Source organism: Danio rerio, chromosome 19 (assembly GCF_049306965.1).
Source record: "Danio rerio strain Tuebingen ecotype United States chromosome 19, GRCz12tu, whole genome shotgun sequence".
Classification (NCBI taxonomy): Eukaryota; Metazoa; Chordata; class Actinopteri; order Cypriniformes; family Danionidae; genus Danio; species Danio rerio.
The window spans coordinates 51,587,501-51,599,468 of NC_133194.1; the positions used below are offsets into that span (position 1 = coordinate 51,587,501).

General features: G+C 50.8%; 2 protein-coding genes across 7 annotated transcripts in view; one reads left to right on the top strand and one right to left on the bottom strand.

Moving 5' to 3' along the window:
- zgc:158376 overlaps nt 1-6,192 on the bottom strand; it is a 14,432-nt gene extending 8,240 nt beyond the window's left edge. For 2 of the 6 annotated variants that reach the window (XM_073930431.1, XM_073930429.1), the window contains exons 1-9: nt 5,769-6,192; nt 3,859-4,044; nt 3,173-3,316; nt 2,949-3,035; nt 2,516-2,698; nt 2,170-2,202; nt 885-2,005; nt 456-619; nt 198-362 (exon numbers count right to left, since the gene is read on the bottom strand). In XM_073930431.1, the coding sequence (XP_073786532.1) occupies nt 198-362; nt 456-619; nt 885-2,005; nt 2,170-2,202; nt 2,516-2,698; nt 2,949-3,035; nt 3,173-3,316; nt 3,859-4,029 (2,068 nt within the window). In that variant the 5' untranslated portion in view covers nt 4,030-4,044; nt 5,769-6,192. The remainder of the gene's footprint in view (nt 1-197; nt 363-455; nt 620-884; nt 2,006-2,169; nt 2,203-2,515; nt 2,699-2,948; nt 3,036-3,172; nt 3,317-3,858; nt 4,045-5,768) is intronic. The other 4 variants (XM_073930432.1, NM_001100147.1, XM_073930434.1 and 1 more) reach the window with 4 other exon arrangements.
- A 345-nt stretch (nt 6,193-6,537) lies between these two features.
- si:ch1073-205c8.3 lies at nt 6,538-11,525 on the top strand. Its single transcript, XM_001920635.10, has 6 exons — nt 6,538-6,750; nt 8,421-8,515; nt 8,621-8,659; nt 8,845-8,948; nt 9,769-9,832; nt 10,706-11,525. The coding sequence occupies exons 1-6, from the start codon at nt 6,636-6,638 to the stop codon at nt 10,844-10,846; spliced, it is 558 nt and encodes a 185-aa protein (XP_001920670.3). The 5' UTR covers nt 6,538-6,635; the 3' UTR covers nt 10,847-11,525.
- The last annotated feature ends 443 nt before the right edge of the window (nt 11,526-11,968 follow it).

The window sequence follows — 11,968 nt, forward strand, 5'->3', positions numbered from 1 at the left end:
CACTGCTGTCACTTCAACAGAAACCCCGCCTCTGCTATACACACACACACACACCCCTCAGCACCGCCTCTGCTCCACACACACACCGCTCAGCACCGCACACTGAGCGACACCAACACTGCTTATTCCACTTACAACTAAAGCATAGAAGCAGCCCTGACCTCATATTTGTGTGTGTGTGTGTGTGTTCAGCGTACCTGAGCGCGTGTCATTGGAGGGCGGGGCCAGCAGCTCCTTCAGGTGGGAGTCTTTGAGGTCCTCGACGCGGCTGAGGTCCAGGAGCCGCAGACACGGACACACAGACTGACAGAGAGCAGACACTGAAGACCAGGAGCAGCCCGACAGATTCAGCTCCAGCAGACCTGCACACACACACACACACACACTAGCTCAGACTTCACAAATACACACACACACAGAGTTCAGAACCCACGCAGGCACGCACACACACACACCTTGCAGGCGGTTGATCAGCCACATCAGCTGCTTCTTGGAGATGTTGGTGAAGCCCAGGTTGAGGGCGACAGGCTGCCGGCGGATGATGCTGCTGAGCATTGGAGGAGTGATGGAGCGCTGCCGGCTCAGATCGATCCGAGTCCATAATCGCTTATCACAGCACCTACACACACAGACACAGACACACACACACACGTGCGTCTCTTATGTATGTAAGAGTAGAACACATCACAAAACTGAGTATTATTTCAGTTTCATAAAGCCACTGTAGAGCATAGGAGGCCTAGGGGGCGCTGGAGAGCTCAGACACAGCTCAACAACCACCACCAGAACCAGAAGAACAACAGCAGAGACCTGCTGACTGTCTGCGCTGATAACCCACAGTGTGTATGAGAGGTGTGTGCTTGAGTGTGTGTGCTGACTCTCACCATCGGCTCCAGGTGCGACACACGCGCATGCAGACGCAGAGCTGCCGCTGGTTGAGGTGCTGGAAGACTCGGAGCCAGACGTCTCTGGGCAGCACGTGTGTGGCGCCACTGTCCAGCGGGAGGCAGTGTGGCTCAGGGCAGGCGGGCGGTGGGCGCACCAGATGCCGCTCCATCTGCAGCGGGCGTGGGGGCGAGGGCACAGGTACAGAGCTGCGCTTTACCAGCTGCGAGCGCGGCGGCACCACCCGCGGCTGCTGCGAGCGGTGCGAGGCCAGAGACGCTCCCGCCAGGGGTGCCGGGTTGGTGAAGCCGGTGCTACCATTGGCGGTGCCCGAACTCACCGCTGCGCTGCTGCTCTTCCCGGACGCCGCGCTCTGCCCCTGCCGGCCTCCACCACGCATCTTGCTGCCGCGGGCAGGCTTCACGTGGCGGTGGTTGGGCGCAGCACTGCTGTGGGCATTCTCCTTCTCCTGCTGCTCTCTGCCCACCCGCGTGCGGCCGTTGCGGGCATCCTGCCCATTAGTGCGCTTGGAGGAGGGCAGGCCGTCGGTGCCCGTGGAGTGTGTGTGTGTGAAGGGTGGAGTCTGTGTGTTTGGCTGCGGTGAGGCGGGGGCCGCGGGTGCAGCTCTATGGTCCCCCACGCCCTCTTCCTCCTCCTCTGGCTCAGGCTCCAGCGCTGCCCTGCGCACCCGGGCACCATCTCCCCTGCGGCGCTGCGGCTCCTCCACGCCCTCCACCTCCACCTCTGCCACGCTCTCACCCTCAGACTCCTCACTGGCACTGAAGCCCAGCTCTGCCAGTCGCCGGTTCCGCTCGCGGGCGCTGCCCCCGTAGGCCGGAGAGGAGGGCTCAGAGGCAGCGATGGGCGACGGAGAGTCCGAGTCTGACTCCGAGTCCGACTCTGAGCTGGACGAGGAGGAGGAGCTGGAGTCCCGCACCCGCTCCAGCAGCTGGCACATCCTCTTGAAGCGCTCCAGCTTCTCTCGCTGGTGCGATCGCTGGTCCTGGCTGGCGGATAGCAAGGCCGATGCCGCTGCAGTGCCCGAACCATGCCCGCCGCCCGATGAGGAGTTGGGCCCATTTGCCTCAGAGGAGTCTGAGGAGTTGGGTTTCACTTTCTGCTGAGAGAGAGAGAGAGAGAGAGAGAGAGAGAGAGAGAGAGAGAGAGAGAGAGAGAGAGAGAGAGAGAGAGAGAGAGAGAGAGAGAGAGAGAGAGAGAGAGAGAGAGGGTGAGGAACAGCAGCACACAGAGAACAATGCTGCGTCTGCACACTTACACACTTACCTTCTTCAGGTGTTTCTCACGGGCACCTTTAATCTGTGGGAGACACAGAAACACACGTTACACACAGCAGACCCTCAGAAACACACGTTACACACAGCAGACCCTCAATAACACACCGTTATAGTATATTATATTTACAATACTATATTTTATCATGTCATTTCACACTGGTTAAATGCCAGCATGATGAACCGTCAGCCATATTTATTTATGTCAGATAATCCTTCACCTTCTCTTCAGCTGCTGTGAGGGTTTAGATGCAGATCGTACACTGCCTGTCTGAAGAGTTTATCTGTAGCATTAGAGAAACGGGTTTGAGTAAAGAGGTGTAGCTCTATGTACTCACCTTCTTCTTGGAGCCACTGTCCTGCGGAAGCTCCTTCTCCTTCTTGCGTTTGGGTCCATCTGAGCGCGGCGCGTCCTCCACAGAGAGACTCTTCTTCTTACTGGCCGGAGGCTCATCCGTCAGCTTCCAGCGGCTCACTTCTCCATTATCCATGCGCCGCTTTCCCAGCCCGTCTGTCTGATCCTGAGCACGCAGACACACACACACACACACACACACACACGGTAATGCCATTATGATGATTAATGAATCGAGTTAGACCAACATTAGATTAATTCATTGACATTTAGATGATAAACGTCTGTAAAGTTCTGCTATAAATCCTCTTCCTGTGAGACTGTACTGCTCGGCACTGATGGCACTGACGCTGTGATCCTGACGGTAAGAGCGCAGTGTTCTGCAGTGTGGAGCCTGCGCTGGATCTCTCCCTCACCTTACTGGTCTTTCCTTCCTTGTGGCACTTCGGGCACTCCCAGCAGTTCGGGATCTCGTCGTTGATGATGCCTTCAGACTTTCCCATCTGTGGAGACAGTAAAATCAGGTTATCTACAGGGTCAGAGGTTCTACATTATCATGGTCTCTGCATTGGGCAGGGTGTCTGCATCGGTCAGGGTCTCTGTATGGTGCTCAGTGCGGTTGGAGCAGGTTGTAACGCACCTTCAGGCAGCTGGGGTGGATGATCTCATTGCAGATGGTGCACTCCATCAGGGACAGGCTGAACTTCTCCTCCTCAGACTCCACCGTATCCTCCTTTCCTGCTTCACCACATGCAAAACACACGGCTGTGTGTGGCAGCACCGGCTGGAGAAGCACAAACACACACACACACACACAGTCAGAGAATACACCACAGCCAGCAGGCCTGATCTCAGGTCAGTCTCCTGCATTAACAGTGATCTCCTCATGCAGTAGCGCTCTGTCGGCCGCTGTGATGTTACACTAATATTAAGCTAAACTGCAGCGAGCGCGCAGCTCTTCTGATGAGGACACACTGCAGGAAACACCCCGAGTGGACCATTTGGGAAAACTGATGTACTATTATTTAACTTTGTATAGTCACTAGTGTTCGTGTCAGAAAACATCCCTCATCATCGTGTCTTCTGTTTAGGAGAGGATTTGTGCGGCAAACTAATGACTCAATCTGGCAACCCTGTGTGTGGACTCTGATCGGGTCTGCATCAGAGTTACAGCTGTCAGATGAAGAACACTGAAGAATAAAAACCTGATGCTGGTATTGTGTGTGTGTGTGTGTGTGTGTGTGTGTGTGTGTGTGTTTGTTTATGTGTTTGTGTGAGTGAGTGGGGGGCAGGGGGGAGGGGGTGTTCAAGATGTTCAACACTCACTGCAGTGCACTGCCGTAGCAGACACGACTGCTTCATGCGTCCCGGGCCTCCAAACTTCTTCATGTCTTTGCAGAAATGGCACTCGCCACACTCCGTCCGCATACACGCCTGACAGCGCCGGCAACGAGTCCGCCGCCGCCGCGCGCCGCCCAGCGCCTTACTGCCAGACATCCCCTCTGCATTCAACTGAACACACACACAATAACATAACACACACCGATCAGATCTGCGCTCTCACAGTACACTGCTCTGCATTCAAAACACACACACACACACACACACACACACAATATTGCCAAACTACTGCCTATATGATCAGTGTGTATGGCAGACTTTTTCTGAGTTCAGTGGAGACCAGTTATCATAAGGCAAGCGTTACTTTAAATATTATGCAAAGATATTAGGGTTATTTATTTTAATGTCGTGCGAGTTACAATACCCAAGCTGATCTTTATAAACACTTTCCTCCAGTCCATATCCAACGCTTGCATTTAATCAACTAATTCCTCCAGCTGAGGGGTGATGAACACGTCTTATTATTCATTACAGATGGGGTCTCTACATTAGAAATGAAAGGTGACATTGAGTGAGTCAGTGAATCTGTTCATCTGTCTGATTCATTCCAGAACAAAGCAAACGACTCAGATAATCACAGACTGATGCTGCGCAGCACTCACTGTACTACCGCTCCGCTATAGCAGTACAGCGCATGTGACGGCTCTCCGCATTGTTATGCTTTAATGCTGCTGTTAAACATCATGAGGACACTGCAACTGTGGAACGAGTGTAATCATAACTACTGCTCAACCATTCTGCAGCAAACACTCTTTACAGAGCACTCCAGCATCTGCAGGTGTGTGTGTGAGAGATGACACATGGCATGATCCTAATATCTGCACATGCATTAGATGATGCTTACTTTGTGTTCAGTTGTTGTGTAGCTGACTGAAGGCTAGATGTAAATGAATGAGAAACACTGGGCTCTCCACTCTTTGAGCTGGTCAGATGTGCACTCCACTGCTAGTCATCCGTGCACTACAGAGTCTGCATGGGGGATTGAAACACCAGCTCAAGCACCAGTTTAACCACAGTATTTTCTCCGCAGCTCTCCTGTAGCGCTGCCGGGGTCACAGATGATCAGGGTTTGAGAAAACACAGGAGTTAGCGTTTACTTCTGCATGTGCTTTCACTGCCAACGACAGCAGATACACTTTCTGTCAAACATCACCCGAGTGCTCTGAGTGTGCCGGCCTTAATCCACAGCAAACCTGACTACATGGAGGATTTCCTCATGTCACAGTACTGGGGATGTAAGACTACAGTGATGGATGACTGAGGTAACTACTGGCACTGTGGTTACCATGGCATTTATACAGTATGTGGGTTACGCTGTCACACACACACACACAGACAGGTGAAATAAGGGCCTAAATGACAGAAGCAGAGCAGAGAACACACGTTCATCACAAGCACAGCTTTACCATCAGTGGATGAACACACACACACACACACACACACAGCAGAGAGAGAGAGAGAGAGAGAGAGAGAGAGAGAGAGAGAGAGAGAGAGAGAGAGAGAGAGAGAGAAAGCGCTAACCAGCTAACCAACCCTCACACAGTCCAGCGGCAGCAGATCGCAGGTCTGAAACACACACACACACACACAAATAAACAGACACGCTAGTTAGCAGGTTAGCAGCTCCATCCAGCAGCGCTACTAACCCTAACCAGCAGCTGAGGGAAGAGAATTTGGCCCAGGGTGGGTTAGTTTAAATGAGCAGTTCTCTCCCTCACACACACACACACACACACACACACACACACACACACACACACACACACACACACAGATGACTAGCTGAGCAGCACACAGGACTGCCGTTAGAGAAGCAGCCTATCTAGTGCCCTCACCTGCTCGTGTGGAGGCGCATACTCTCTGGCCGAGCATCGGACTGTTTCTGCGGCGGAACACAATGAGCTTCCGTGTTTCTGCTGCTCAGCCCTCTCACCGAGCCGTTACCGACACCGAGAGGCTGATCCCGGTCCCTCAGCCCTCCAGCCGCTCAATCCCCGCCGTGTGGATCCGCAGGCCGGTGTTCGGGAGCGCAGCGGCGGATAAACGTGTCTTTTGTTCGCGCTCCGCTATTGTGCTGCTGCGCGTCTGATGGCGGATCCGCGTTCATTCAGCAGCAGACGCGGGAAACGGGCCACAACCTCTGACAGGACGCTGACGCCATCACATGCGATTCTGCTCCCCGAAATCAAATAAATAAATAAATATGGTAAATAAAAAATATGGAGAGTAAAAAAATAGCAAAGCTCCTCCCAGTCCTCTGGTCACCGCCGAACGGCACTATGGGAAATGTGGTCCGCCGGTGCCCTACCCAAAACATCCGCTTTCAGTATCACCGCAGATTTATGATAAAACTGACACAATTATATAATAGCTGTTATTAAAAAAACATTCATCTTGACAACAACAACACTATCAACAATAAGAAGATTTATTAACTTTAAAGTATAAGTTTGCGGTTTCTGTCTAGTTAATTGTGTTCTGAAATCAGCTGAAAGAACAGTGTGTGAACAGAGCTAGCATTTGCGGCTAACACACACACTCACACAGGGAGAGAGAGAGAGAGAGAGAGAGACTGACTCACACACACCGGCTCCCTCTACAGCTGCTGTGAAACACACTCACACACACACACACACACACTCTCTCTCCCTCAGAGCGCAGCTCCCGAACACACCGCGCTGTTTGCTCTGCAGAGGCCGAAGATGATCAAGCTTTTCTCGCTGAAGCAGCAGAAGAAGGACGAGGAGTCAGCCGGCGGGCCGCGCGCGGGGGGCGGCGGGAAGAAGGCGAGCGCGGCCCAGCTGCGGATACAGAAGGGTGAGAGACACACACACACTCTTGCTCTCGCGCACACACATATACACGCACGCAAACACACCGGGCCGGTACCGGAGCTCGCACAGCCGCGGGGCCGCCGACCGGGTCGCTGAGGAGAAACAGCGATAGCGTTAGCATTAGCCGCGCGCTAACAACATCCGGCGCTCCTCGGAGATTCTGGCCCATAAAACAAGACAAAACAGACAGTTTAGACATTCACAGTCCGAGCAGGAGGAGAACACCGATCAACCGTCGAGCTGCGCGGACAACTCTGCGTTTCTGCCCGCGGAGAGGTAAAGTTTAAGTCTCAGTCAAAACACTGAGGCCTACAGACCCGGAGGAGGAGGAGAGCTGGAGCTGTTCATAACCAGAGGAGACCTTCAGCAAAGATCTGCTGTGCTCCACAAACCATCCACACGATATCACACACACAGTAACAGTCAAACTGGAGTGAGTGTGTGTGTGTGTTCATACAGCTGAGCAGAGTCTGGTCCCCATTCAGCAGAAACACCAACTCGGCTGAGGAAACACAGCCGATACTGATGAGGAGAAACGGCTTTAAACACACACACACACACACACACACACACACACACACACACACACACACACACACACACACACACACACACACTGTTTTAACTGTTCCAGGGAAGTGTCCTCAGTTAAGTTAATAAAGCACAGTGTGTTTTCGGCTGTTCTCCATCACTCACGCTTTATTTGCTCCACACCTGTGAGTTACTTCTAATAAACACAAAAGAAGATAGTGTGAAGAATGCTGGAGGAATCTGGCTTTGACTTCCGGTGTTGGTTTTTCCTACTCTGGACCTGAAAGTTTGCAGTGTTGTTCAGATGTGCTGCTTTGAGAGGTGAGCGGTGTGTACATGAGCAGAGCTCTCCTGCGGGACCCTTTAACACTCTTACACACTTTGAGTCTTGTTTTAAGACCCAATCACGACCGCTGTAACAACAATGACGCGGCTTTAATATTTAGATGAGCGTGAACAGAAGCTGAAGATGCAGAGGAACAGCCCCACTGCTTCTGTACAAACCACCGACAGCCAATCAGAATCAGCCTGCGCAGACGAGGATCATGGGACGCTGAGCTCTGGGTGATGGCACTGCCTGTATGATGCTGTAGTTCATGTGTTGTTGTATGACTTGTTAATCTACGCTGCGGCTGACATGGCCACAACACATAAACACATGATGACAAGCCCTGATCAACACAGACGGCTGATGGAGGAGTGTGGAGATCAGCACCTCCTCTGTGTGCTTCTGCTCATCAATAATGACTGTACTGGCCCACACTGATGAAGAACAGCAGGAGATGAAGCAGCCGTGGTGGAGCAGAGAGGTGTGCACGTGTGTTTTTGTGACATATCAGGACACAAATCTGTATATGACAGGTGTAACACGGGTATTACAAAAAGGTGAAATCTGTGGACATTGGTGACGTCCTCATTTCTCCAAAAGCTTCTAAATCCCACTGAGTGAGGGAGAGAGTAAAGCTGCACACCGGCTCCTGTGATGGCTCGGGTTAGGGCAATACTGTATACGGTTTGAACAGTATAAAATTAATGGAAACCTATGTAATGTCCCCGCTTTTCACAAAAACAAGTGTGTGTGTGTGTTAGAGAAAAGCTAATGCTGCTGTTTCTCTTTGTCAGACATCAATGAGCTGAACCTCCCGAAGACCTGCGAGATCGTCTTTCCAGACCAGGACGACCTGCTGAACTTTAAGCTCATCATCTCTCCAGACGAGGTGTGTGTTCTGTGTGCTGAGGAGTGTGTGTGTGTGTGTGTGTGTGTGTGTGTGTGCTGATCTGGGGAAGCGCTGTACTGACCGCTGCTCGTCTTCTTTCCTCAGGGTTTCTATAAAGGAGGGAAGTTCGTCTTCAGTTTTAAGGTGAGCAGCAGAGGGGCGAGCGGCGCGTCCGTGTCCAGCTCTCTCCAGTGTGCTGTCGCCGCTGCACTCACACTGTTCTGCTTGTTTCTGTAGTGTTCTGATCTGTATGTGAGTGATGTTGTGAAACTTCCGTGCGCTGATCTCTGCCGTTGTGGGAAGGTTTTTCTGACGTGTTTCTCCTTTAGGTAGGGCAGGGTTATCCGCACGACCCCCCCAAAGTCAAGTGTGAAACGATGGTTTATCACCCCAACATTGACCTGGAGGGAAACGTCTGTCTAAATATACTGAGGTATGGTGTGCAGCTTTACACTGTTGCTCATCTCCATCTTCTTCCAGCTGAACACATTCATCTCTTAATGCTCAGGCTGTTTCTACATGCATCTCTCATTTCTCTTTGCTATTTGGGCTTATTGGAAGCTGATTAGAATAAAACGTGAGGATCATCTTCTGATAAGATGTACTTTTAGAGGAAAGTGATGTTCATATATGTGGACTGAATGTACATAAACACTGTTTCCTGCCTGTCTGTAATGCATATTTAATATAGGAATATTTTGAACATGTTTTGACTATCAGAGAGTGAAATCAACATTTTTGCCCATTATGGACGGTTAAAACAGTGTTTGGGACACGTCATATGCTGCAGAACAGTTGCAGGATGATTCTGTGTGTCTGTAACAACATATAAAACACTCAGACTATCTTAAACAGACCCTGCAGAGCTCGAGTGATGTAAAAGATCACACTGTGAAATGTGTTGAATGCTGCTCCGCATGAGGGACTGGATGGTGTTCTCCCACCTGATGACTTGGTTTATTAATGATCAGCCCGCTTCATCATGTACACACTGTAAACACACGCTCTTCTTCTGTAATATAAAGGATATTTGGATTATTTGACAGATATTTGAATCGGTGTTCTGGATTTTTCAGTAAATCACTGAAGAGCAGTGAGTGATTAGTCTAATATAAACCACAGGAGGAAGCTGTCCAGCGTGAGGAGAGTACCCTGCAGCAGAACGACACAACACTGCTGCTGAAGAGCTTTATTAGTAAATGAGTTGCGATGGTGTAACTCTGCAGTTCACACACAACTTTACTGTATTTCAGAGAAGACTGGAAACCGGTGCTGACCATTAACTCCATCATATACGGACTACAGTACCTGTTCCTCGTAAGTGTTGATCAGTGTTCTGGCTCAGTTCATAATGACTATCACTAGTCCTAGCTTAATTAAAGAGGATCTATTGTGTGTGTGTGTGTGTGTATCTCCAGCAGCCTCTAATGCTCATCATGAGTGAACTGTGTTTATTATAATCAGACTTGATGCAGAAACACTGTGATTGACATTCTCTCTTTGTACACGTCATCAGATGGGGAAAGCCCCGCCCACTAGTGCCCATCTCTCCATCTCGTTAGCATATCCAGCAGCCCTGAGTGAGAAGCAGCCGTCTGTCCATTAGCCAGTAGAGTGTTTGAGCTGCTGAAGATGATGTCAGCATAGACTAAGAGGATTATAGATGTGGAGTTCTAGATGAACAGAAACAGGAGCCACATAGACTGACAGAAGCATCAACACACACTCACACTGCAGCACACACACACTGCTGTTTTACATCTGTCACTATGCTGACATCTGTAGCTCCGCCCTCTTCTGAAAAGATTACAATATCATTTACATTTAAAGCGACAGTCACCAAATTAGGATCAAAGCCTGAAAGGGTCAGTTTCAGAGAACTGGAGAACATTACCTGTGGGATATTCAGCTCAAACACACACACACACACACACACACACACACTACAGACAGCAGACATGCGTTTACAGCTCATATAAAGGGGCGGAACAGCTCTCCTTTAACCCTGCCCTGTCCTCTTAGACATTTTGCAGTTGTTGTTGTATAGGGTGTAAGGGCAGTGTGTGTGTGTGTGTGTGTGTGTGTGTGTGTGTGTGTGTGTGTGTGTGTGTGTGTGTGTGTGTTATTGATCGGTATTATGATGTGCCAGCTGTATTGGTGAAGTGTGTGTGTGTGCTTCTGTTCCCGCAGGAGCCCAATCCTGAAGACCCGCTGAATAAAGAGGCAGCAGAGGTTCTGCAGACGAACCGGCGACTCTTCGAGCAGAACGTCCAGCGGTCGCTGCGGGGCGGATACGTGGGCGCCACCTACTTCGAGCGCTGCCTGAAATAGTCCCGCGCCCGCCGGCCCTCACGTCCGAGAATGCATTTATCGTTTACATGCGCTGAGATGTACTGACCGACACACTGACCGCTCTCGGGTGTGCGGGACGGTGGCGAGCGTTCACAGGCTGGTCAGTGGTTGTTGCTCAGAGAATTCAGTCGTATTTCGCCACTATGCTGGTACCCACTGTTTATTTTTTGCTGAGATTCACATGCTAACTCATCCTCCACTCAACATGAGCGTGCGCGGGGCAGACACACACACACACACACACACACACACACACACACTCACACACACTTCTCTATTCCATCACCCAGCTTGAGGACTGATTGGTTTGGGCTTGAGACGGCCGCTGCCCCGCGCCGCACACATCAGCCGTGTTCAGTCGTCCTCATGTCTCTGTCTGCCAGATTCTCTCAGTATCGGTTGTGTTTAGCGCTGCATTTGACCAATTCCTGATCACATTTATAAATTGATGGCCGCTGCATTGATCGCCGGCGGTGCACAGGCGGCCGCTGGGATATGTGTGCTGATTGGCTGTTGGAGAGCGGGGGGGCGGGTCTGCAGGACGGGGCGGGTTAGCGAGGGTTGCGTAATGTTACAATTCTGTTGTGTATATTAAATCCCAGTTGTTCACGATGACTGCAATATGAATTATGTTAAATAAAATATTGACTTGAATGCCTACAGTGATGGAGGAGTGTCAACTACAGCCTCACACACACACACAAACTGTCTCATACACACACACAAACACAACCTCACACACGCTTTCTCACAGACACACACACACCATCTCACACACTGCCTCTTCTACAGCAATAATAAACTGAGCACACTGAGCAGGAGCGCTGTTGTGTGTGTGTGTGTGTGTGTGTGTGTGTGTGTGCTTCTGCACAGGAAGCTGCTCTAGAACTCTCCTCCGCTCGTGTGTGATCAGTGTTCCTCAGGCTGAAGGGCTCATGATCACGGCTGCAGTACACTATGCTGAAGTACACTGAAGACCTGCTTCCTGTTCCCTGTGTGTGTAGTGTTCTGCAGAGGGATTGGGACAGCTATAACGAGCCCTCAGTGTGTGTCATAATAGTGCACATCTGCAGTTCACTTCATCAAAGTGCTGAGTAATGA